Raw genomic sequence first — 22,759 nt, 5'->3', positions numbered from 1 at the left:
GGAGAAGAACTTTTCTCTATCCACTTTCTCAATGCCATGCATAATTTTATACACTTCTATCATGTCTCCTCTGACCCGCCTTTTCTCTAAACTAAAAAGCCCCAAATGCTGCAACCTTTCCTCGTAAGGGAGTCGCTCCATCCCCTTGATCATTCTGGTTGCCCTCTTCTGAACCTTTTCCAACTCTAGAATATCCTTTTTGAGATGAGGCGACCAGAACTGTACACAGTATTCCAAATGCGGCCGCACCATAGATTTATACAATGGCATTATGATATCGGCTGTTTTATTTTCAATACCTTTCCTAATTATTGCTAGCATGGAATTTGCCTTTTTCACAGCTGCCGCACACTGGGTCGACATTTTCATCGTGCTGTCCACTACAACCCCGAGGTCTCTCTCCTGGTCGGTCACCGCCAGTTCAGACCCCATGAGCGTATATGTGAAATCAAGATTTTTTGCTCCAATATGCATAATTTTACAGTTGTTTATATTGAATTGCATTTGCCATTTTTCTGCCCATTCACTCAGTTTGGAGAGGTCTTTTTGGAGCTCTTCGCAATCCCTTTTTGTTTTAACAACCCTGAACAATTTAGTGTCATCAGCAAACTTGGCCACTTCACTGCTCACTCCTAATTCTAGGTCATTAATGAACAAGTTGAAAAGTACAGGTCCCAATACCGATCCTTGAGGGACTCCACTTTCTACAGCCCTCCATTGGGAGAACTGTCCGTTTATTCCTACTCTCTGCTTTCTGCTTCTTAACCAATTCCTTATCCACAAGAGGACCTCTCCTCTTATTCCATGACTGCTAAGCTTCCTCAGAAGCCTTTGGTGATAATCAGTCAACTAGCTAGACAATGCCAGGTGTCAAAAAGCAACCAAAATCAAGCCTGCTGGCTGGAGCTGTGATCTTTCTAGGAGTTTCACTGCAGTTTCCAGCTAGAAGGAGAAGAATAAACGAATGAATGAATGAAGCCAACAGGCTTGCTGGTAGATAAAAAAGGGAGTAGGGGTGAGGGGCCTGGTGGCTCAAATCTCCCCTTTTCTCCCTGTCATTGCGAGGATTACATGGTGGGAACCATGCATAACTGCCTTGAGTTCCTTGGAGTAAAGGCACAAAATAATAACAGTAGCAGCAGCAGCAGTAATTTAAATGTGTATATGAAGTACATGAATGGCCTTGTATGCATGCCACAGTAAGCCAAACTATGGCATACTGGGATCACACAAATGTATGGGTGCCTAGACAGGAGCTTGCAACCACTTTGCTCCTCCCTTGGCTTTTTTACTCTTGAGGTATGTCAAAGTTTGACTTAGAAAGCCGTTCGAACCCTGGCTTGTGGTTAAGCTCTCTCTTCACTAACCACAAACAGTAGCCAAGGCTCTCACCAAGGTTTAGTTTGGCTTACCGTGACATGCAAACTAGACCAGTTTGTTTCTTCTTCAAAGGAGCAGAAAAATCAATCATACATATAGATCTCCAGAATGGTTTTGGTGCATCCATTTTAGTCCAATCATCAACACATTTCAAAGGACTGTGTGCGAGAATTACTTCCTCTCTTGGGAGACTCGTATGACCCAATCTTTAATTATGTGCAGAACAATGGCAAAACCCTTCATCTGCAAGGTATTTTGAAGTGGTGTGCTATTTTTAAGTTCATGTTGCATTTCAAGTTAATGTGTTTTTATTGTATTATTGAAGTAAGAGAATACGGTGTTAAAATGGCAGAATATGTTCAAGTCTTCTTGTCCTTACCATCTGCTTTGACAGCAGATTCCAGAGGTGCTGCCATTTTGCTGTCTCTGATTATTGGAATTTAATCCCTATCTTTGTCTGCCATTTTTTAAAAAAAAAAATAGCCTTCCATTTCAGAGTCAAAAGGCCAGCACTGCTTGCCTTACATTTGCCAGCAATGATGCCCCAATATGAGCCCCATGTGCAAAACACGGTTATATACAGTATGCTCTCAATCGACCACTATCTGATGTGTTCTTGCCTCCAGACTATTGCCAGCCAGGATTTGAGCAGTTATAAATGAAGATGAGGACAGGAAGAAGAAAACATGAAATGTTAAGATGACTGTGACAGCAAACTCTAGCCTGCACTGTGAAGAAAGACAGGTAAGTAAATGAGGTAAAACAACCCCTTCTTCCACTTAACTAAAACCACCAAGTGGGTTGTTGTTGGTTTGTGGCTGCTACTAAATACCCCTTAACCATTTTTGAAAAGATGTTCTAAAAAACCTTTTTTAAAAAATAAACTGAACACTTATCTATAAGAGCAAAACAAAACTAACAGAGGAACAAAACTAGACTGGCCAATCGAGCCAATACTTATCAATTTCCAGCCCTCAGTTCAGCTTCTAGCTGCATTTGCAGCTGCGTTTCCCGGCTTCTTTCATCTAGAGTGGTCCAACTATGCTCTTAAACTTCCAGTGTTCCAGATCTCTTACATATGTTTCAGCTCTTTCTCTGTTAGGAATGTCCAGGATTGCTAACCATGACAGTAAAAACAAAGAAACAATTCTAATCCCTGATCTACACTTCTGAAGGGGGTTAGGATCGGGTGCAGGTAGCCCTCTGCCTGGTTCTGTTCAGTTCCAGAGGGCTGTGCCTGGGGGGGGGGAACTCCTGCAGCAGTTGCTGAAGGCATGGGTTGTTCATAGGGGCTACCATTGGCAGTGTTCCACCCACTGGTGGTAGCCAGCACAAGGCAGGATCCACAGGATTCTAAGCCAGACCATTGCCAGGTAAGGGGGCCAACACAGGAGCTTGCACAGAAAAAAGAAAAATGGGGAGGGGGTTTCCGGCCTGCCTGGCAGGGTTTCAGTTATGGAGTGGCGCCACTGTTCTGATAATCCCTGGGCAGGGTGACCCCAGGATAGCATTGCCCTCTAAATCACAAATGAATAAACAGTATCACAATCTAATAACTTCTAATGCCATTACTGGGTGGAGCAATAAAATGGGGAGAGGAGCTGGAGAAATATTGTCCTCAAATTAGCCCAGCAGGTTTAAAAAAGTCTTGCAAATTAATCTACAATAATTACTACCCCACTAAAACATGTTTACTAGCTCACTCATAGACTATGGCATCCTTGCCTGATCATCTTGAGGATATTTTTAGCACAGGTACTGTAAGTGGCTATTTACAGCCATAGGCTGCAGTAAATCTTCTATACATCATAGAAGGCCATCTAAGAATAACAACAAGAAGGCCAGAGTATCCAGCAGTTCCGCCCTCCTGACCACCACTGTTGATCAGTTGGCAAGCCTGGCTCAAAGACCTGCTGCAGCTAGTCCAGAAAGAAAGAAAAAACAATTATGTATGCAGATACATCTGCCCCATCACTACTTAACAGATGTACAGCAATTACCTAATGCTAAAATCCATTCATTTACACTTCATTCTGACTCCAGTGCAAGAGAGACTCCTACATAGTTTAGGAAGAGGTCCTTTTGCAGGGTTCTGGTTCTTTTGGCAATGGCAGAGGACAAGTCTCCATCTTCTACCCTGGGGCCCGCTCAAGGTCAGTAGACACTGCTGCTACAGCAGCAGGGGTTGGGAATGAACCCCCCCCCCAGTTGAAATAAGAGGTGGTCACTTACACATCAGCAAAAAATGGGACAAAAGTGAATACAGATGTGAATGTAGATATGAAAATTTATAAATTATTGCTATAATTTAAATAGAAATGTAATGCATCTAACCACCACGGGGGATACAGTGATCAGTGGATCTGTGGGCCAGATCAGTCTGCTGTCCATCCAGGTGCTATTGGAGAACATCAAGGCCCCTGCTCTTCCTTCTTATGTCGTCTGGCAGCCTTTCAAACAGAGGCCTGTCCTCTGTAAAGTAGGCACCTGACCCCCCTAAAATACGGTCATGTATTGGATCGGTGATTGGGGCTTCATGTGAAAGGGTATAAATCCAAACAAAACAAAAGGCCTGTACATGTTAAATACTACTACTCAGTAGTATTTAGGACAAGAAAAGAAAGAAACTTCAGGTGGTTCTGAATCACCCACAAGCTTTTATTAGAACCTAAGCTGATGTAAATTTGCTGTTTTACTATGGATGTTTTGTACTTTGTATTAAATCCAGTAGTATAGTGGCAAATTCAGAAGTAAGGGTCCCTTCTTGATAATCATGCCACGCCTGTCACAACCATGCCCCTCACTCGCTCGCTTGCTTTCCGCTGTCATCTCCACACTCCTCAGTCCTTCCTGCATGCACCTTCTTCCACAATAGCAGACGTCCCTAGTTCTTCATGCCCAGTTCTTTCAGTCTCTCCTCATAGGGCTTTGTTTCTAGTCCCCGGATCATCCTTGTTGCCCACGGAATACTGGATTTAAGTTACAGGAAGACATGTTTCGACTGAACATCAGAAAAAAGTTTCCTATTAGAGCAGTACAACAATGGAACCAATTACCTAGGGAGGTGGTGGGCTCTCCAACACTAGAAGCACTCAAGAGGCAGCTGGACAGCCACCTGTTGGGTGTGCTTTAAGGTGGATTCCTGCATTGAGCAAGGGGTTGGACTCGATGGCCTTATAGGCCTCTTCCAACTCTACTATTCTATGATTTATTTATTTGTACTTATAACCTGCCCTTCACCAAATGGTCCCGGGATGGGTTTATTTATTATTTGATTTACATCCCGCCCTTCCTCCCAGCAGGAGCCCAGGGCAGCAAACAAAAGCACTAAAAACACTTTAAAACATCAGAAAAACAGACCTTAAAGTACATTAAAACAAAACAACTTTACAAAAATATCAAAAACACAAAAATTACAAAAACATCACAATTAAAAACAAATACAATTTATATTAAAATCTTACAATGAAACCACAAAACAACAACAACAAAATAACAGAAGAACAACACAGAACAGAACCGTAGTGCTCAGCAGTGCAGAAGTGGTATCATACGTTGGTTTTATGGTACATTGGTTTCCAGACAGAGCAGCCACACCCTTTTGCTAGTGGTCCTCTTGTGGTTTTAACAGCTTTTAACAGCTGCATAACAGAATTAAATCCAGAAGGTGCAGCTTTTCTTCACAGAGACCATATTGAAGGAGAAAGCTACACATGTTGGATTTCTACCTGTCATCTAGTTTTTAAAGGCATGGGTCCTTGCCAGAGAAAGACTAGCAAATGTTTAATGTGGTTCAGCTTCCATCGTCTACCTACATTTTCCTCTTTCAATGGAAAAAACCCACCTTTTTTTCTGGTGAGAATTGCACAACTAAGCATATTCTGTATGCTTGTATTTCCCACCCTGGAAAGTATAGATGTTCGTCTAGATAATTTTCAAAGTTGTGCAATGACACAAAGTCTACACAAGACAGGAAAACAGAAAAACTGCAGACCTTACATTTATAATCAAGGGGAGTGGGCAACAGATGGACCTAAGGAGGTAACAACAGGTTCCCCAGGCAAGTCACATTTCCCTTTTCTTTTACACATGTTTTAAAGTGTAATAAATGAAGAACTAACTATATTCATCATGGTAGCACTACTTCGAGAATTATTCCCAACAATATGATAACATTAATTCTATCCAGATAAATTTATAAGTGCCTCAAACTCGCACTGACAAGAATGGGGGGGGGCACTATTTTTTTTAAAAAAAAAAACTTTAAAAATCTTTTTCTAAAAAAATCTTACTTTTGGGCTGTGCCCTTTTAGTGACATCTTTGATTTTAAAAGCATTATCAGCAATCATTGTATCCAAATATCTTTCCTTCTGAAATGGATGACAGTGGATGAATAAAATGGTTTCATTTCCCCTCTGCCATGGAAGCCATTTCTGGATTGGTGAGTAGCCACAATTGCAGAACTTGCACAAAACTACCTGTTTCATTTTCTGCCACAGAAACACACTTCTGAAGTTAAAGGTCAGGCTTAACGTTTTGAGCAATCTTCAGAAATGCATGATTCATTTTTGGCAACCTTTTGGAAGTTGGATGCACAGGCAGAAGCGAGTGACAGTATCAAATCAAATGTTCAATGGGCATTCAAGTAGCTCTGCTAGCTATCCCATAATCTACATTTCCACAGTATTGAGTGTGGCTTCAAAGCATTCAGTGACTTCATTTCTATTGGCTGGACAAGGTTACGATTGCAACTAGATCCCCTACAGGGATGTAATTAGTGAACAAATGCTATCACCTTGTGGGCTTCCCTGAAGCATTTAGGTAGTCTTTCAACAAGCACAGAGGAAACAAATGTTCCTCACCCATCTCTCAAGTAGGGGCAGTTCCTATGCGTGGTGCCTCCTTCTTGGCTGCATGCTTCTGAATACCAGTTGCTGGTGAACAGCAGTGAGAGAGGGCTATTGCCTAGAAGTCATGCTCGTGGGCTTTCTGTAGGCATCTGGTTAGCCACTATGGGAAACAGGATGCTGTGCTATATGCGCCTTTAGTTTGATCCCATCTAGTAGGGCACTTCTTAGTTCTGTGCATGAAAATAGGGTCAGTGGGAAATCAATCTTTTAAGGTGTATGCTTTCAAATTCTGTACCTAATTCTGACAATCTATCTCTTTCAAAGCTTTGAGTTGTAGGGGGCAATCTTGTGTATGTTTAACCAAAAGTAATGCTAGCAGCATAACTGGGCTTCTGCTGGGAGGAAGGGCGGGATACCAACCAACCAACCAACCAACCAAATAAATAAACTAGTCAAGCATTACTAGAACAGCAGACTTGTTGTTTTAGTAAATTCAAACTCTTTCATTTAATTTAATTAATTTTAACCAAGGTCAACAAGTTATAAAGCCAATTCTGTGCAGGACTAGTTCATCTTTTCTTTTCTCTTGCTGACCTGTGTATTGCAAACACATCTACCCCTGGTCTAATGTCCCCCTCTTTATCTTGTATCTGTCAACCGTGTCCCCCATCCCATATATAGACTGTCACATGATGGTACCCAACTGAAAGCATACAGGGAAAATGGGATCAGTATACAGCTAGGTAGTCAATGCCCCCATAGTGCCCTGAGCTTCAGTGTTTATCCCCAGTCTACAGAGGAAGAGAATTAGGTCTGAAAGACAAAGGAAAAGTGTGGATGCTAAGTTGCAAGCAACCATGATATGTGACTGAGACAGTGGAACATGTTTACTCCTTACATGGCATGGAAGCTAAGGCAGACATCTTAACTTTACCATTTCCATGCTTTGTGGTGAATTTTATTTATTTATTTGTTTGTTTGTTTATTTATTAAATTTATACCCCGCCTTATGGCCCAAAGGCCCTCAAGGCGGATGACAAAAAAAAACGAACATAATACATCAATAAAACATTACATCAATAAAATAATACAGTTCTCAAAATTAAATAATAATTCTCAGAATTAAATAACAAATAACATTTGCAGTAACTAACTATAAAATAAGGTGATTTCCGCATCATAACGTAACAGCAAAAAAATAAAAACAAAAATAGAACAAAGCAGTAAAAAAAAAAAAAAACGAATGTAGGTATCTTAGATTTTATCTTAAAGTTGTTTTTAAAAAAACTAGAATCTTAACTATTGTACAATTGTCTCAACACGTGAAATTACTATCACAGATAATTGTTCCCCTATCCTACTTGTTGTTCAGCCTTTCAAATGTAATCAATCAATCAAGAAATTGCCAATTATGATATATTTTGCTTGTCATTACTGCTGAATCATGTTATCACTGCATGACAGAACCTGCATGATACAGCTTCCTTCTGTGAAGCTACTAATGATAACCGCAAATAGGCTGGGTTGTAGCTGAAATGCATTTCTGCTGATAGCAGCTTCTCCACTGTGTGGGGAATTCACACCCATGCCTGCAGAATGACACCATGAATGTATCTAAACCTGCCTCTCCAGGTCCCAAGAATACACAGAACACCAGGAAATCTTTTCTCTTCAGAGACTCCTGGTAAGGTCAGGACTCAGAGCAAAATTAGAGCTCTTTTCATCATCATGGGATCCCCTCTCTAGCATGGTTTTACAATATCTCCAGTGAAGAATATTGCACACCAGTTCTGTGTGCTATGTCCCTGCCAAAACCAGCTTTCCAGCTAAGGTAGTTTCTCTGAATCCTCAGCATTTTATGGCTCCTTTGGGGAAGTGCTTGCCAATTCTTCTTGATCCTCCCATTGTGTCCTCCCTCCTTTTTCTTTTCACTATCCTTGTTGGCAGGGATGCAATCATCTGGGATTGTGGGAGGTCGTAGACCCCTTACTTTTGCGGGAGCAGGGTTCCAGCCAGGTTCCTATGTACGAGCAGATTGGCATGAAAGGGGAGTGTGTTAGCCACTGAGAACTTGTCCTTTCATGCTGATTGGAGCTAATCAGAGTGAAAGGAGGGGAGTCAGCCACTGAGAAGACTCTTCACAATAGCTAACACACAACGTCCCCTTTCATGTTGATTGGCTTCTAGGGACAATGGTTGTAATGGAGTGTGGATTCGAAGATGACATGGAGAGCAAGGGACACAAAGGAGAGTGGGGAAAAAGGTGTGGCTGTGAGGCATGATGTAACTATCATGAAGAGACCCTGTCAAAGTTCTCCTAATCTGTTGAAATTCATTAAAAATCAGCCATGTTCACAGAGCACCTGTAATCCTATTACTGACCTTGCCCCATAATCTGACTTTCATTTTCTGCAGTTTAAAAGTTAAAAAAAAAATGCCTGGCTGATTTTTAATTAATTTAAGAAATTTTGGCTTGAACTCAATGATAATGTTGGGCATGCTCAGTAAGAATCAACTGTCAGTGTTCTAGAAGCCAGACTCCCAGCTGCTGGGCTTGCCTAATCAGGGGCACCCACACCAGACTTTGATTTCACTTGAGACAGTCATGGCTTCCCCCAAAGAATCCTGGGAGGTGTAGTTTGTGAAGGGTGCTGAGAGGAGACTCCTATGATTGCACGGGAGTAAATTCCATTGAACTCAGTAAGTAAGCAAATGATCAAACCTGCCCTCCCCTCCTCCTCTGCCTGCTCCTCCTCCCTCCCATCACCTCCCTTTTGCCCCTTTCCTCCCCCTCCCCTTCCAATCCCCTCCTTCTCCCTCCCACTTCTTCTGTTCCCCTCTCCCCCTTCTTCCTTCCCTCTTCTCTCCCCTCCCCCTTCTCCTCCCCCATGGTCACTTTTGCCTATCCTAGCCATGATTGCACAGGAATAAATCCCATTGAACTCAATAAGCATGCAAATGATCAGACCTGCCTTTCCCCTCCTTCCCCTCTCCTCTCCCTTCCTCCTCCTCCCCTGCCCACCCCAGGCTTCCCTTCCCATGGTCAGTTTTACCTATTCTAAGCATGATTGCACGGGAGTAAATCCCAATGAACTCAATAAACATGCAAATGATCAAACCTGCCCTCCTCCTCCACTCCCTGTCCTGCCTGCTCCCCTCTCCTCCTCCCCTCTGCCCTCCCCTCCCTCCTTCCCCCTCCCCATCCCCCATGATCAGTTTCATCTATCCTAAGCATGATTGCAGGGGAGTAAATCCCAGTGAACTCAATAACCATGCAAATGATCAATCCATTCTCAGCAAACTCGCACAGGATCCCATTTCTTACCTCCTGGACTAAAAAGCAAGGAAATTCACTAATAGGCAAAAAAACTTGCAGTTTAAGAATGTACGTATAGCCAACAGATAATTCTATCAAACTTTAAAAAGCAGGGAAATTGGGCAGCTATAGTGAATGCACCAGGGGAGCAGGAGACCTGAGCTGAGAAAAATGTAGTAAGGAAGCCAAGCCACAAATCACATGGTCTTCAGTGTCTGTATACTAATGCACAGAGCATGGGAAACAAGCAGGACGAACTTGAACTCTTAATACAGGAGGGTGATTACGACTTGATAGGTATAACTGAAACTTGGTGGAATGATTCCCATGACTGGAATACAGCAATTGAAGGATATAACTTGTTCAAAAAGAACAGAAGGAATAAAAAGGGAGGTGGAGTTGCACTATATGTTAAAAATATATATCCCTGCACAGAAATACAGAAAGATGAGCTTGGTAGCTCCACCGAGAGTATCTGGATTAAAATTAATGGGGCAAGTAATAAAAGGAATGTGGTGCTTGGAGTCTACTACCGACCACCCAATCAAGGAGAAGACGAGAATGTAACTTTTGAAAAGCAAATTGCCAGTGTTTCAGGGAGGCATGATATAGTAGTAATGGGGGACTTCAATCATCCCGATATCTGTTGGGAGGCAAACTCTGCCACACACGGGCCCCCCAAGAAATTTCTGACTTGTGTTGGAGATAACTTTCTCCTATGAAAGTGGAGGAAGCAACCAGAGGATCAGCTATCCTGGACTTGATTCTAACCAATAGCGATGATTTGGTGGATGAAGTGGCAGTTACGGGAACTCTGGGGAGAAGTGACCACACCATACTTGAATTCTTTATTTTAACAGAAGCAAAAGCTGAGAGTAGCCATACGTGCACCCTGGACTTCAGGAAAGCTGATTTCAATAAACTCAGAACAATTGTAAGTACAGTTCCATGGCAAGCGACCCTAATGAGAAAAGGAGTCCAAGATGGGTGGGAGTTTCTAAAAAAGGAAATTCTAAAAGCGCAATGGGAAGCAATTCCAACAAGGAAAAAAGGAGGAAAACAGCAGAAGAAGCCAACGTGGCTTCACAAAAAGCTTAGAGCTGACCTGAAAACAAAAAAGGACACATACAGGAAGTGGAAAGGCCAGGCCACAAAGGAAGAGTACATGCAGGTATCATGGAATTGCAGGGATGGTGTCAGGAAGGCTAAAGCTGAGAATGAGCTGAGGTTAGCGAAGGATGCTAAAAGCAACAAAAAAGCTTTCTTCAGGTATGTCCATAGTAAAAGACAGAAAGGAAATGATGGCACAGCTACTCAGTGAGGATGGCGAAATGATAACAGATGACAAAGAAAAGGAAGAAGTGCTTAATTCCTCCTTTGGCTCAGTCTTTTCCCAAAAAAGGGTCTATGACCCTCCCGGGAAACATGAAGTAGAAGGGACAGGATTGGAACTTGAGATTGATAGACAAACAGTCAAGGAATACCTAATGACTTTGAACGAGTTCAAATCGGCAGGGCCCGATAAACTGCATCCTAGTGTATTGAAGGAACTGTATGAAGAACTCTCAGAACCTTTATGAAATTGTGGAGGACTGGTGAAGTGCCGGATCACTGGAGGAGAGCTAATGTTGTCCCTATTTTCCAAAAGGGCAAAAAGGAGGAACCAGGGAACAATACCTCTAGATAAAAAGAGAAAAAGACCTCAATGGATGACTGAATGGATGACTCAATGGATGACTGAAGAAACTCTTAAAATGGTTAAATAGAGGAGGAAAGCAAAAGCAAAAGGAGATAGAAACACAGTCAGAACCCTAAATGCATCTATACAGCGACTGGTACATAGGGACAAAGAAAACGATTACAATAGTTATTGTATAGAAATAGAGGACAACAAAAAGGGAAGAACAAGAGCCCTATTCCAAAAGATTAGAGAAATGAAAGGGAAATTTAAATCACGAGTAAGGATGTTGAATAATCAACAGGGGAACACACTGACTGACCAAGATGAAATAAAGGAAGATGGAAGCAATACAATGAAGAACTCTATAAAAAAGATGCAAGGATGACAGATTCATTCATGGAAGAACCATACGATGAAGAACCAGAAATTTTAGAATGTGAGGTAAAAGCAGCTCTTAAAATACAGTAGGGCCCACTCATACGGTGGCTTATGTTCCAGACACCCGCTGAAAAGCGAAAACCACTGAAAAGCAGAACTCATTGAATAGAATGGCGTGCAATACCCCCAAACCACCATAAAAGCGAGTGAGGCTTTAGTCTAAATTGCGACAGCTGCATTAGCGAAGCGCAGTAAAGCGAAGCGCCGTAAAGTGGGGCCCTACTGTACTTGGAAGAAGCAAATCACCAGGAACAGATGGCATACCAATAGAGTTGCTACAAGCTACTGAGACTGAATCTGTCCAAATTTTGAGAAAATTTTGTCAAGAAATATAGAAAACTAAACAATGGCCCACAGATTGGAAGCGTTCAATATATATCCCAATTCCAAAGAAAGGGGATCCCAGGGAATGCATTAATTATCAAACGATTGCCTTAATATCCCATGCAAATAAAGTAATGCTCAAGATTCTACAACAAAGACTCTTACCATATATGGAGCAAGAAATGCCAGATGTCCAAGCTGGATTTAGAAAGGGAAGAGGCACCAGAGATCATATCACAAACATACGTTGGATAATGGAATGGAGCAAGGAATTTCAGAAGAAAATCACCCTGTGCTTTATAGATTACAGCAAAGCCTTTGACTGTGTAGATCATGAAAAACTATGGAATGCTTTAAAAGAAATGGGGGTGCCACAGCATCTGATTGTCCTGATGTGCAACCTATACTCTGGACAAGAGGCTACTGTAAGGACAGAATATGGAGAAACCGATTGGCTCCCAATCGGAAAAGGTGTGAGACAGGGGTATATTTTATCACCCTATTTGTTTAATCTATATGCAGAACATATCATATGGAAAGCGGGATTGGACCGAGATGAAGGAGGTGTGAAAATTGGAGGGAGAAATATCAATAATTTAAGATATGAAGACAATACCATACTATTAGCAGAAACCAGTAACGATTTGAAAAGAATGCTGATGAAAGTTAAAGAGGAAAGCACAAAAGCAGGACTACAGCAGAATGTCTAAAAGACTAAAGTGATGACAACAGAAGATTTATGTAACTTTAAAGTTGACAATGAGGACATTGAACTTGTCAAGGATTATCAATACCTCGGCACAGTCATTAACCCAAATGGAGACAACAGTCAAGAAATCAGAAGAAGGCTAGGACTGGGGAGGGCAGCTGTGAGAGAACTAGAAAAGGTCATCAAATGCAAAGATGTATCACTGAACACCAAAGTCAGGATCATTCAGACCATGGTATTCCCGATCTCTATGTATGGATGTGAAAGTTGGACAGTGAAAAAGGTGGATAAGAGAAAAATCAACTCATTTGAAATGTGGTGCTGGAGGAGAGCTTTGCGCCTACCATGGACTGCGAAAAAGACAAATAATTGGGTGTTAGATCAAATTAAACCAGAACTATCACTTGAAGCTAAAATGTTGAAACTAAGGTTATCATACTTTGGACACATAATGAGAAGACATGATTCACTAGAAAAGACCATAATGCTGGGAAAAACAGAAGGGAGTAGAAAAAGAGGAAGGCCAAACAAGAGATGAATTGATTCCATAAAGGAAGCCACAGACCTGAACTTATAAGATCTGAACAGGGTGGTTCACAACAGATGCTCTTGGAGGTCACTGATTCATAGGGTCACCATAAGTCGTAATCGACTTGAAGGCACATAACAACAACAGGGAACTACAGACCAGTCCGCCTAAAATCAACCCTTGGAAAAACTCTGGAGCAGATTATAAAGCAGTCAATCTATAAGCACCTTGAAAATAATGCAGTGATTACTAGGAGCCAACATGGATTTATGAAGAACAAATCCTGCCAAACTAATCTTATCTCGTTTTTTGATCGGGTAACCTCCCTTGTAGACTGTGGGAATGCTGTGGACATAAAATATGTCGACTTCAGCAAAGGTTTTGACAAAGTGCCCCATGATATTCTGATTATTTATTTCATTTATTAATTAATGATATTTATTAGTCGCTTTTCCCCCAAAATGGAACTCAAAGCGACTTACAAAAAAAATTGTGTTCAAAGTGGCTTACAACAAAAGCAAACAACAATTACAAAAACAATACAACAGCAGTAATAAAACAATAACAAATGTCACAGCAAAGACAAACCCCTTTTCAAAACTATAAGTATAGCATTACATTCTTTAGCAGGCCACATTACACCTCTTGGCAATATGGCAAAAATAAAAGAAAATTAAGACAGTTTCAGCTTTGCTCCTAGAAACACCCCACCCATGATGTTACTCGCAGTCTCACTCCTGCAGCCACCTCTTGCAAGCCCTCCAAAGGCCGGAGGTAGTGGGGTAGCTGGAAACACCACGTTCATGATTTTATGCACGGTAGCTCAGACAAGTCCCATCATCTTCCACAGAACTTGCCATGTTGATAAAATTGCAACCTTAACCCCCTTTTTAATACCACTGTTTAAGGTGTGGGGGTGGGGAAGAGATGCTTGCTTCAATATGACTTTTGCAGGTGTTCATTTCCACTGGCTCCATACTTCTCCTGGAGCCACCACACCTGCCCCACGCTGAGGCTGCAGCTCTCCTGCAGATGTCCCACATGCCGAAGCCACGCAGGACCTTCTCAGCCGTTGATCAAACTGCACCGAGGTGGCTCCGGCTGCATTCTCGGGAGCAGTGTCCGGGGCGCCCTCCCCCACCCCTGGTGCCGCTGCCCTGTCTGCTGCCCCATCCCGTCCACCGCCGCCACCACCACCCTCCGTCTGCCACGGTCATCATGGTTCTCTCTCGGGCAGCGTGAAGTTTGATGCTGTTGCAGCTCCCTCACCCCATGCCTGAGAGCCGAGCTGAAAGGTCTTCCAAGTCAGCACCTGGCCAAACTGGGAGTTTGAATCCAAACCTTTGGAGGATACCAGGCTGGGAATTTATTATTCTCCTCCTGCTGATGCTTTTGGGAAGAGCACCATTCCTGCCTCCTCCAAGCGGGCGCCTCCTGTGCACTGCTGCTCCTGCCGCTGCTAGCTTGATTAGCAAGCTAGCTAAATGTGGGCTGGATGGAACAACTATCAGGTGGATCCACAGTTGGTTCCAGAATCGTACTCAAAGAGTGCTTATCAATGGTTCCTTCTCAAACTGGGCGAAGTAACGAGTGGGGTACCACAGGCCTCAGTCCTGAGTCCAGTGCTCTTCAACATTTTTATTAATGACTTGGATGAGGAGGTACAGAGCATGCTTATCAAATTTGCAGATGATACAAAATTGGGGGGCACAGCTAATACTGTGGAAGGCAGAAACAAAATTCAAAGGGACCTTGATAGGCTGGAGCATTGGGCTGAAAATAACAGAATGAAATTCAACAGGGATAAATGCAAAGTTCAACACTTAGGAAAAAGAAATCAAATGCACAGTTATAAGAAGGGGGATACTTGGCTCAGCAATATGACATGCGAGAAGGATCTTGGAATTGTCGTTGAATATGAGTCAACAGTGCGATGTGGCTGCAAAAAAGGCAAATGCTATATTAGGCTGCATTAACAGAAGTATAGTTTCCAAATCGCATGAAGTATTAGTTCCCCTCTATTCAGCACTGGTTAGGCCTCATCTTGAATTCTGCGTCCAGTTCTCCGCACTTCAAGAAGGATGCAGACAAACTGGAACAGGTTCAGAGGAGGGCAACAAGGATGATCAGGGGACTAGAAACCCAGCCCTATGAGGAGAGACTGAAAGAACTGGGCATGTTTAGCCTGGTGGAGAGAAGACTGAGGGGAGATATGATAGCACTCTTCAAGTACATGAAAGGTTGTCGCACAGAGGAGGGCCAGGATCTCTTCTCAATTGTCCCAGAGTGCAGGACACGGAATAATGGGCTCAAGTTGCAGGAAGCCAGATTTTGACTGGACATCAGGTAAAACTACCTAACTGTTAGAGCTGTATGACAATGGAACCAATTACCTAGAGAGGCACTGGAGGCATTCAAGAGGCAGCTGGACAGCCATCTGTCAGGAATATTTTGATTTGGATTCCTGCATTGAGCAGGGGGTTGGACTTGATGCCCTTATAGGCCCCTTCCAACTCTACTATTCTATGATTCTATGAAATATATCTTCATTGAGAAGGCTCCTGCTGGGAGGAAGGGCGGGATATAAATCAAATAATAAATAAATAAAAATAAGAAGGCAACACCTACATTATTAACATTTGCCAATTTAGATGTAGTCTTAAGCCTTTTAAAGAATTCATTATAGAAGTGCTTTGATGGTGCCTCACATGCTTCAGGTGTGGTAAACAATTGTAGAAACATAGAGATCTACAGGGTAGGGCTGTAGCTCCATGGTAGAGCATTTGCTCTACAAGAAGGTCCCAGGTTTAATCCCTGGCATCTACACGTACGGCTGGGAGAGACATACCCTACCTAAACCCTGGAAGCTGCTGCCAGTCAGTGTAGATATAACTGAGCTAGGTAGGCCAATGGTCTGATTCAGTATAAAGCAGCTTCCTATTTTCCAATCTGTTTCTCTGATTATGAGAATTAGTAGATGAGGGATAGTAATTTTTTTCCCAGGCTAAGTGGACAACTTTGTTTAACTGTAGCTTATGCTCAAACTCTTACTTCTTTCTTCTCTTGATGCCCTTTTTCAATCCATGCAGTGTGACAACAGCTACCGAACTAATGTTAAAAGTTAGATTGCAGGTAAATGCCTCTTTGAAGTATACCATAGGATTACCAAGGCGGCGGGGGCCGGGTGGGGACCGGTTGTCTCATTTTAAAATCAACAACAAAACCTACCCTCATGACAAGAGATTGGCCTTTCTTTTGGATCAAAACAGCTGCACAGAACATAATCACTTTCCCAACACTGCAGTCCCACAGCAATCCACGGAGATGGAAAACTGCCCCGGACTGCTCCAGAACACTCTTTACTTTTGAAATGTAGAAGCCGGCAGCCTTAACCTATCAGAGTTTAGCATCGTTTCATTTCCGAACGAAGGACGTTTTCGTGAGCATTTTTTAAAAGGGTTGCGTCTCCTTCAGCAATTCGGGGGTCTGAAAGGGGCGGCGGCGCCGGGGGAGGAGTTTTAATATCATTCCCAAAGACTCTAGCAAAAAGGAGCCTGTTCTAGAAACGTGTTGGGCTGTTCCTTCCTTCCTGACTCCTTGGAACCGGCTGTCCCCACACCTCACCAAGTAACTCGCCGGCCAGGGCAGCCTGTTTACAGTGACTTTCTTGTCAAAGGTCTGCGTTCTTCTCACCTGCTCGAGTTTCTGCCGTGGCCCAGAGAAGAAGAGCCCAGAAGCAGGACCACCACCAGCACCAGCGGGGGGAGGACGGCGGGCAGGAGGTGTTCCCAATGAACCTGTCCATGCCGAGTTGCGCCTCGTGTGTGCGGTGTCTCTCTTTGACTGAGACGGCCCCGCGACTTGGGAAGCTTTGCCCTTCGCTCTCGGGGCATGGCCCGCCCTCTTGCAGCCCTGCTGTCCCGGGCAGCCACGGCAGGCCCGCCCTACTGGGCTTGGCGGGGTGGGATTAGGAAGTAGGGCGCCCCGCTCTGGGCTTTTAATTTTTTAAAAAACAGTTATGATCATAATTAGCAGTGCTACAGACTGAAGGCGGTAGGACGCTACTGTGAAGAAGGCTCTTCTCACCGACGGCGTCTCTCCTACTGAAATGCCCTGAGGGTTTCCCCAAAGCCGCTGAACGCGTCTGAATGCCCTTTGGGGTGACAGCTAATCGGGATGGCGGGAAAATAGTGTTTTAAAGATGGGATTCCCCCACCCGTCCAAATCTTACTAAGTTGTGCTTGTGAGTTTATACTCAAGGTCACATAACACGGAATAATATCTTCTTGAAGTACCCTCACAAATCGGCATTGTTAAAAGAGTAGTTATAGAGTTCTCCAGAACTCTTCTTCAGGCTAGACATTCAGCGAGTAAGACGAAACGGAAACATTTATTTTATTTACAAGATTCATATGCCACCCTTTATCAATGCTTCTGGAGTAGTTTTAAAATGTGATTAAATGCCCCCCCACAAAAAAAAATCGGGAGAGAAGAGGAAAAGGTGCTTAAGGGGCTGACGAAAAGCTCCGAAGTCTGAAGTTTGTGAAACTCAGAAGTAAGCCATAGTGAAGTAAACGGTGCTTGCTTCTGAGTACAGTATAGGACTGCATTGTTAATTAGATTAGCTGCTGGTAGATTCAAAAATCTGTTCTTCTATTACCAAAACTGGAGATTAGTTTTAGGTGGTGTACTGGCAAAATAAACCCAAAGTGGGTAGTATTATCTTGTGACTGGAGGGCATGTAACTCACTCTCCCCCAGTTCCCATCATTAGATGGTGGGAAATAATCTTGTTACACTTGTAGGATGGGATTACTAAAAGAGCTAAACTTGGTATTTTCTAAGACAAACAAAAATTGCAGGTACCCATGATGGCCCATGGCTGGGTGGAATCCCTGCCTCAATATTTACTCCTTTTTGTAACAATTTTAGGCCATTTCTACATTTTTACACTCTAGAAGACTTGACCAAATTAAGGAAGTAGGGATCGGAAACCAGGTCTCTCAAGTCCAAAGCCATGGGGGCCATTCTTTGTTTATCCAAAACCATAACTTACTGGTCATGTGAAAAAGGGAAGCATTAATGCTGCCCTGGACTCCTGCTGGGGGAAGGGCAGGATATGAATAAAATAATAAATAAATAAATAGAATAATTTCCAAAGTATATTTCAGTGTACAAACAATTTTATAATTTTTGTGCTGCTAAATTGTGAAAGACTTGTTGACTGACTGATGTTGTAACCCAACATTTTCAAATGTTTGAATAGAATATGGATTGGCATTTACTGGGGGAGGATCCCAGTTATGTGCTATATGAAAAAAGACCATCTTCTATCAAAGTTCCACCTAGATATCAAGCAATTTTGTGATTTAGTCCAGAGTCAAGATCAAAAGATATTCTTTTTGTTCCAAATGTTATTTTATATATCCATCTCTTTAATTCCTAACTTCACTGCAGTTCAAAAATAAAGCAAGGTCAAATAGGCTTTCTGGGGAGTGGGAGAGGGTGCTGTTCTTTTCTCAGTCACAAGAAACCAAAATTGTGAGTATATGAATGCAAAAGCATGGCCACAAACCCATGGTTGTCATTCTGATTTCCCTGTGATAACCTCACATGTGGGTCAGGAGATCATTAGTTCAAGAATGATCCACATTAGACATTGGACTTCTGCCCAGAGCTGATTTTACATAGAACCTGTGGGAAGAGGAATGCAGTCTGTTAACAGATGTTATCCATGGGAAAGGCTGGTGTGCCCTTGTTATTATACAGCCGCAAGAGTGGCTGTATACTATAGCCAGCATGGATTTTTCACATTCCGCAGTTAAATTGAAAATAGCCTCCCATGCCATACTGATGCTTCCCATAAGCTCATTTCAGAACAAAACCTTACAAAACGTATAGTCCTGAATGCAGAAATGCTTGCTTAACAACCCTCTAAATGTTCATGGCGATACACAAAACTGTCAGAGAGAATCGAGAGTTCAAAGTATAAAAAGAGAGAGAGAAAAACCAGACCCTTTATGGACTTTTTTCTGTCAGAGTTCTCATAATCTGTTGAAATTAATTAAAAATAAGCCATGTTCCTATTACTGACCTTGAGCGGGGCATGCTCAATAAGAATAAATTGTCAGTGTTCTCAAAGCCAGACTCACAGCTGCTTGGCTTAGCTAATCAGGGGACCACACCCATGCCAAACATTTATTTCACTTTTGACAGTCATGGCTTCCCCCAAAGAATCCTGGGAAGTGTAGTTTGTGAAGAGTGCCGAGAGTTGTTAGGAGACTCCTGTTCCCTTGACAGAGCTCCAATGGCCAGAGTGGTATAACTCAGCTGCTCTGATTGCGTGGATGAGACGATGGTGTCAGGTGGAAGGGTTTGGATTTGTTAGGCACTGGGGAACATTTTGGGACAAGCCGGGCCTGTACAAAAGGGACGGGCTCCACTTGAACCAGAATGGAACCAGACTGCTGGCACTTAAAATTAAAAAGGTGGCAGAGCAGCTTTTAAACTGACTGAGGGGGAAAACCCGACAAGAGCTGAGGAAGGTCCGGTTCGGAATTAACCTCCCCCCTGGGATAAAGACCAAAGAAATGATGAAATTTTAAAAGGGTAGGCCTAGAAGTAGGCATTGTGAGAGCAGGGGCACAGGATATAAATTCAGAAGGGCAAAATTACCACAGGCCAAACCACAAGTGCCAAAGAAACTTGAAGAGAGACACTGCTTACAAGTGCCTGTACGCTAATGCTAGGAGCCTCCGAACCAAGATGGGAGAACTGGAGTGCTTGGTCTTAGAGGAGAGCATTGATATAGTGAGCATAACGGAGACCTGGTGGAATGGAGGAAACCAGTGGGATACGGTTATCCCTGGATATAAACTATATCGGAAGGGCAGGGAAGGATGTATTGGTGGCGGAGTCGCTCTATACGTGAAAGAAGGCATTGAATCCAGCAAGCTCGAAACCCCAAAAGAGGCAGACTCCTCCACAGAATCGTTGTGGGTGGTGATACCATGCCCCAGGAAGGACTTAATACTGGGAACGATCTATCGTCCCCCTCATCAAAATGCTCAGGGAGACCTTGAGATGAGATATGAAATTGAGGAAGCATCCAAACTAGGAAATGTGGTAGTAATGGGTGACTTCAACTACCCGGACATAGACTGGCCGCATATGTGTTCCAGTCATGACAAAGAAGCAAAGTTTCTAGATATTTTAAATGACTATTCCCTAGACCAGTTGGTCATGGAACCGACCAGAGGGATGGCAACCCTGGACTTAATCCTCAGTGGGGACCGGGACCTGGTGCGAGATGTAAGTGTTGTTGAACCGATTGGGAGCAGTGACCATAGCGCTATTAAATTAAACATACATGTAAATGGCCAATTGCCAAGAAAATCCAACACGGTCACATTTGACTTCAAAAGAGGAAACTTCACAAAAATGAGGGGATTGGTAAAAAGAAAGCTGAAAAACAGTCCAGAGGGTCACATCACTCGAAAATGCTTGGAAGTTGTTTAAAAACACTATATTAGAAGCTCAACTGGAGTGCATACCGCAGATCAGAAAAGGTACCGCCAGGGCCAAGAAGATGCCAGCATGGTTAACGAGCAAATTCAAGGAAGCTCTTAGAGGCAAAAAGTCTTCCTTCAGAAAATGGAAGTGTTGTCCAAATGAAGAAAATAAAAAAGAACACCATCTCTGGCAAAAGAAATGCAGGAAGACAATAAGGGATGCTAAAAAAGAATTTGAGGAGCACATTGCTAAGAACATAAAAACCAACAACAAAAAATTCTATGAATACATTCAAAGCAGGAGACCATCTAGGGAGGCGATTGGACCCTTTGATGATAAGGGAGTCAAAGGTGTATTAAAGAATGATAAGGAGATTGCAGAGAAGCTAAATGAATTCTTTGCATCTGTCTTCACAGTGGAAGATATAGGGCAGATCTCTGAACCTGAACTAACATTTGCAGGAAGGGATTCTGAGGAACTGAGACAAATAGTGGTAACGAGAGAAGTTCTAGGCTTTATGGACAATATAAAAACTGACAAATCACCAGGACCGGATGGCATCCACCCGAGAGTTCTCAAAGAACTCAAATGTGAAATTGCTGATCTGCTAACTAAAATATGTAACTTGTCCCTCGGGTCCTCCTCCATGCCTGAGGACTGGAAAGTGGCAAATGTAACGCCAATCTTCAAAAAGGGATCCAGAGGGGATCCCGGAAATTACAGGCCAGTTAGCTTAACTTCTGTCCCTGGAAAACTGGTAGAAAGTATTATTAAAGCTAGATTAACTAAGCACATAGAAGAACAAGCCTTGCTGAAGCAGAGCCAGCATAGCTTCTGCAAGGGAAAGTCCTGTCTCAGTAACCTATTAGAATTCTTTGAGAGTGTCAACAAGCATATAGATAGAGGTGATCCAATGGACATAGTGTACTTAGACTTTCAAAAAGCGTTTGACAAGGTACCTCACCAAAGGCTTCTGAGGAAGCTTAGCAGTCACGGAATAAGAGGAGAGGTCCTCTTGTGGATAAGGAATTGGTTAAGAAGCAGAAAGCAGAGAGTAGGAATTAACGGACAGTTCTCCCAATGCAGGGCTGTAGAAAGTGGAGTCCCTCAAGGATCGGTATTGGGACCTGTACTTTTCAACTTGTTCATTAATGACCTAGAATTAGGAGTGAGCAGTGAAGTGGCCAAGTTTGCTGAGGACACTAAATTGTTCAGGGTTGTTAAAACAAAAAGGGATTGCAAAGAGCTCCAAAAAGACCTCTCCAAACTGAGTGAATGGGCGGAAAAATGGCAAATGCAATTCAATATAAACAAGTGTAAAATTATGCATATTGGAGCAAACAATCTGAATTTCACATATACGCTCATGGGGTCTGAACTGGCGGTGACCGACCAGGAGAGAGACCTCGGGGTTGTAGTGGACAGCACGATGAAAATGTCGACCCAGTGTGCGGCAGCTGTGAAAAAGGCAAATTCCATGCTAGCGATAATTAGGAAAGGTATTGAAAATAAAACAGCTGATATCGTAATGCCATTGTATAAATCTATGGTGCGGCCGCATTTGGAATACTGTGTACAGTTCTGGTCGCCTCATCTCAAAAAGGATATTCTAGAGTTGGAAAAGGTTCAAAAGAGGGCAACCAGAATGATGAAAGGGATGGAGCGACTCCCTTACGAGGAAAGGTTGCAGCATTTGGGGCTTTTTAGTTTAGAGAAAAGGCGGGTCAGAGGAGACATGATAGAAGTGTATAAAATTATGCATGGCATTGAGAAAGTGGATAGCGAAAAGTTCTTCTCCCTCTCTCATAATACTAGAACTCGTGGACATTCAAAGAAGCTGAATGTTGGAAGATTCAGGACAGACAAAAGGAAGTACTTCTTTACGCAGCGCATAGTTAAACTATGGAATTTGCTCCCACAAGATGCAGTAATGGCCACCAGCTTGGATGGCTTTAAAAGAAGATTAGACAAATTCATGGAGGACAGGGCTATCAATGGCTACTAGTCGTGATGGCTGTGC

The 22,759-nt window shown here is 42.8% G+C and overlaps 1 protein-coding gene across 1 annotated transcript in view; it reads right to left on the bottom strand.

The window, feature by feature from the left end:
- Positions 1–17,182, bottom strand: part of PLBD1 (phospholipase B domain containing 1) — a 57,871-nt gene extending 40,689 nt beyond the window's left edge. The window contains exon 1 of the mRNA XM_061582818.1: positions 16,922–17,182. Coding sequence (XP_061438802.1) covers positions 16,922–17,033 — 112 coding nt within the window. The 5' untranslated portion in view covers positions 17,034–17,182. The remainder of the gene's footprint in view (positions 1–16,921) is intronic.
- Positions 17,183–22,759: the final 5,577 nt, after the last annotated feature.

Source organism: Rhineura floridana, chromosome 8, assembly GCF_030035675.1.
Source record: "Rhineura floridana isolate rRhiFlo1 chromosome 8, rRhiFlo1.hap2, whole genome shotgun sequence".
Taxonomy (NCBI): domain Eukaryota; kingdom Metazoa; phylum Chordata; class Lepidosauria; order Squamata; family Rhineuridae; genus Rhineura; species Rhineura floridana.
This window is presented reverse-complemented; position numbering and strand designations above follow the sequence as displayed.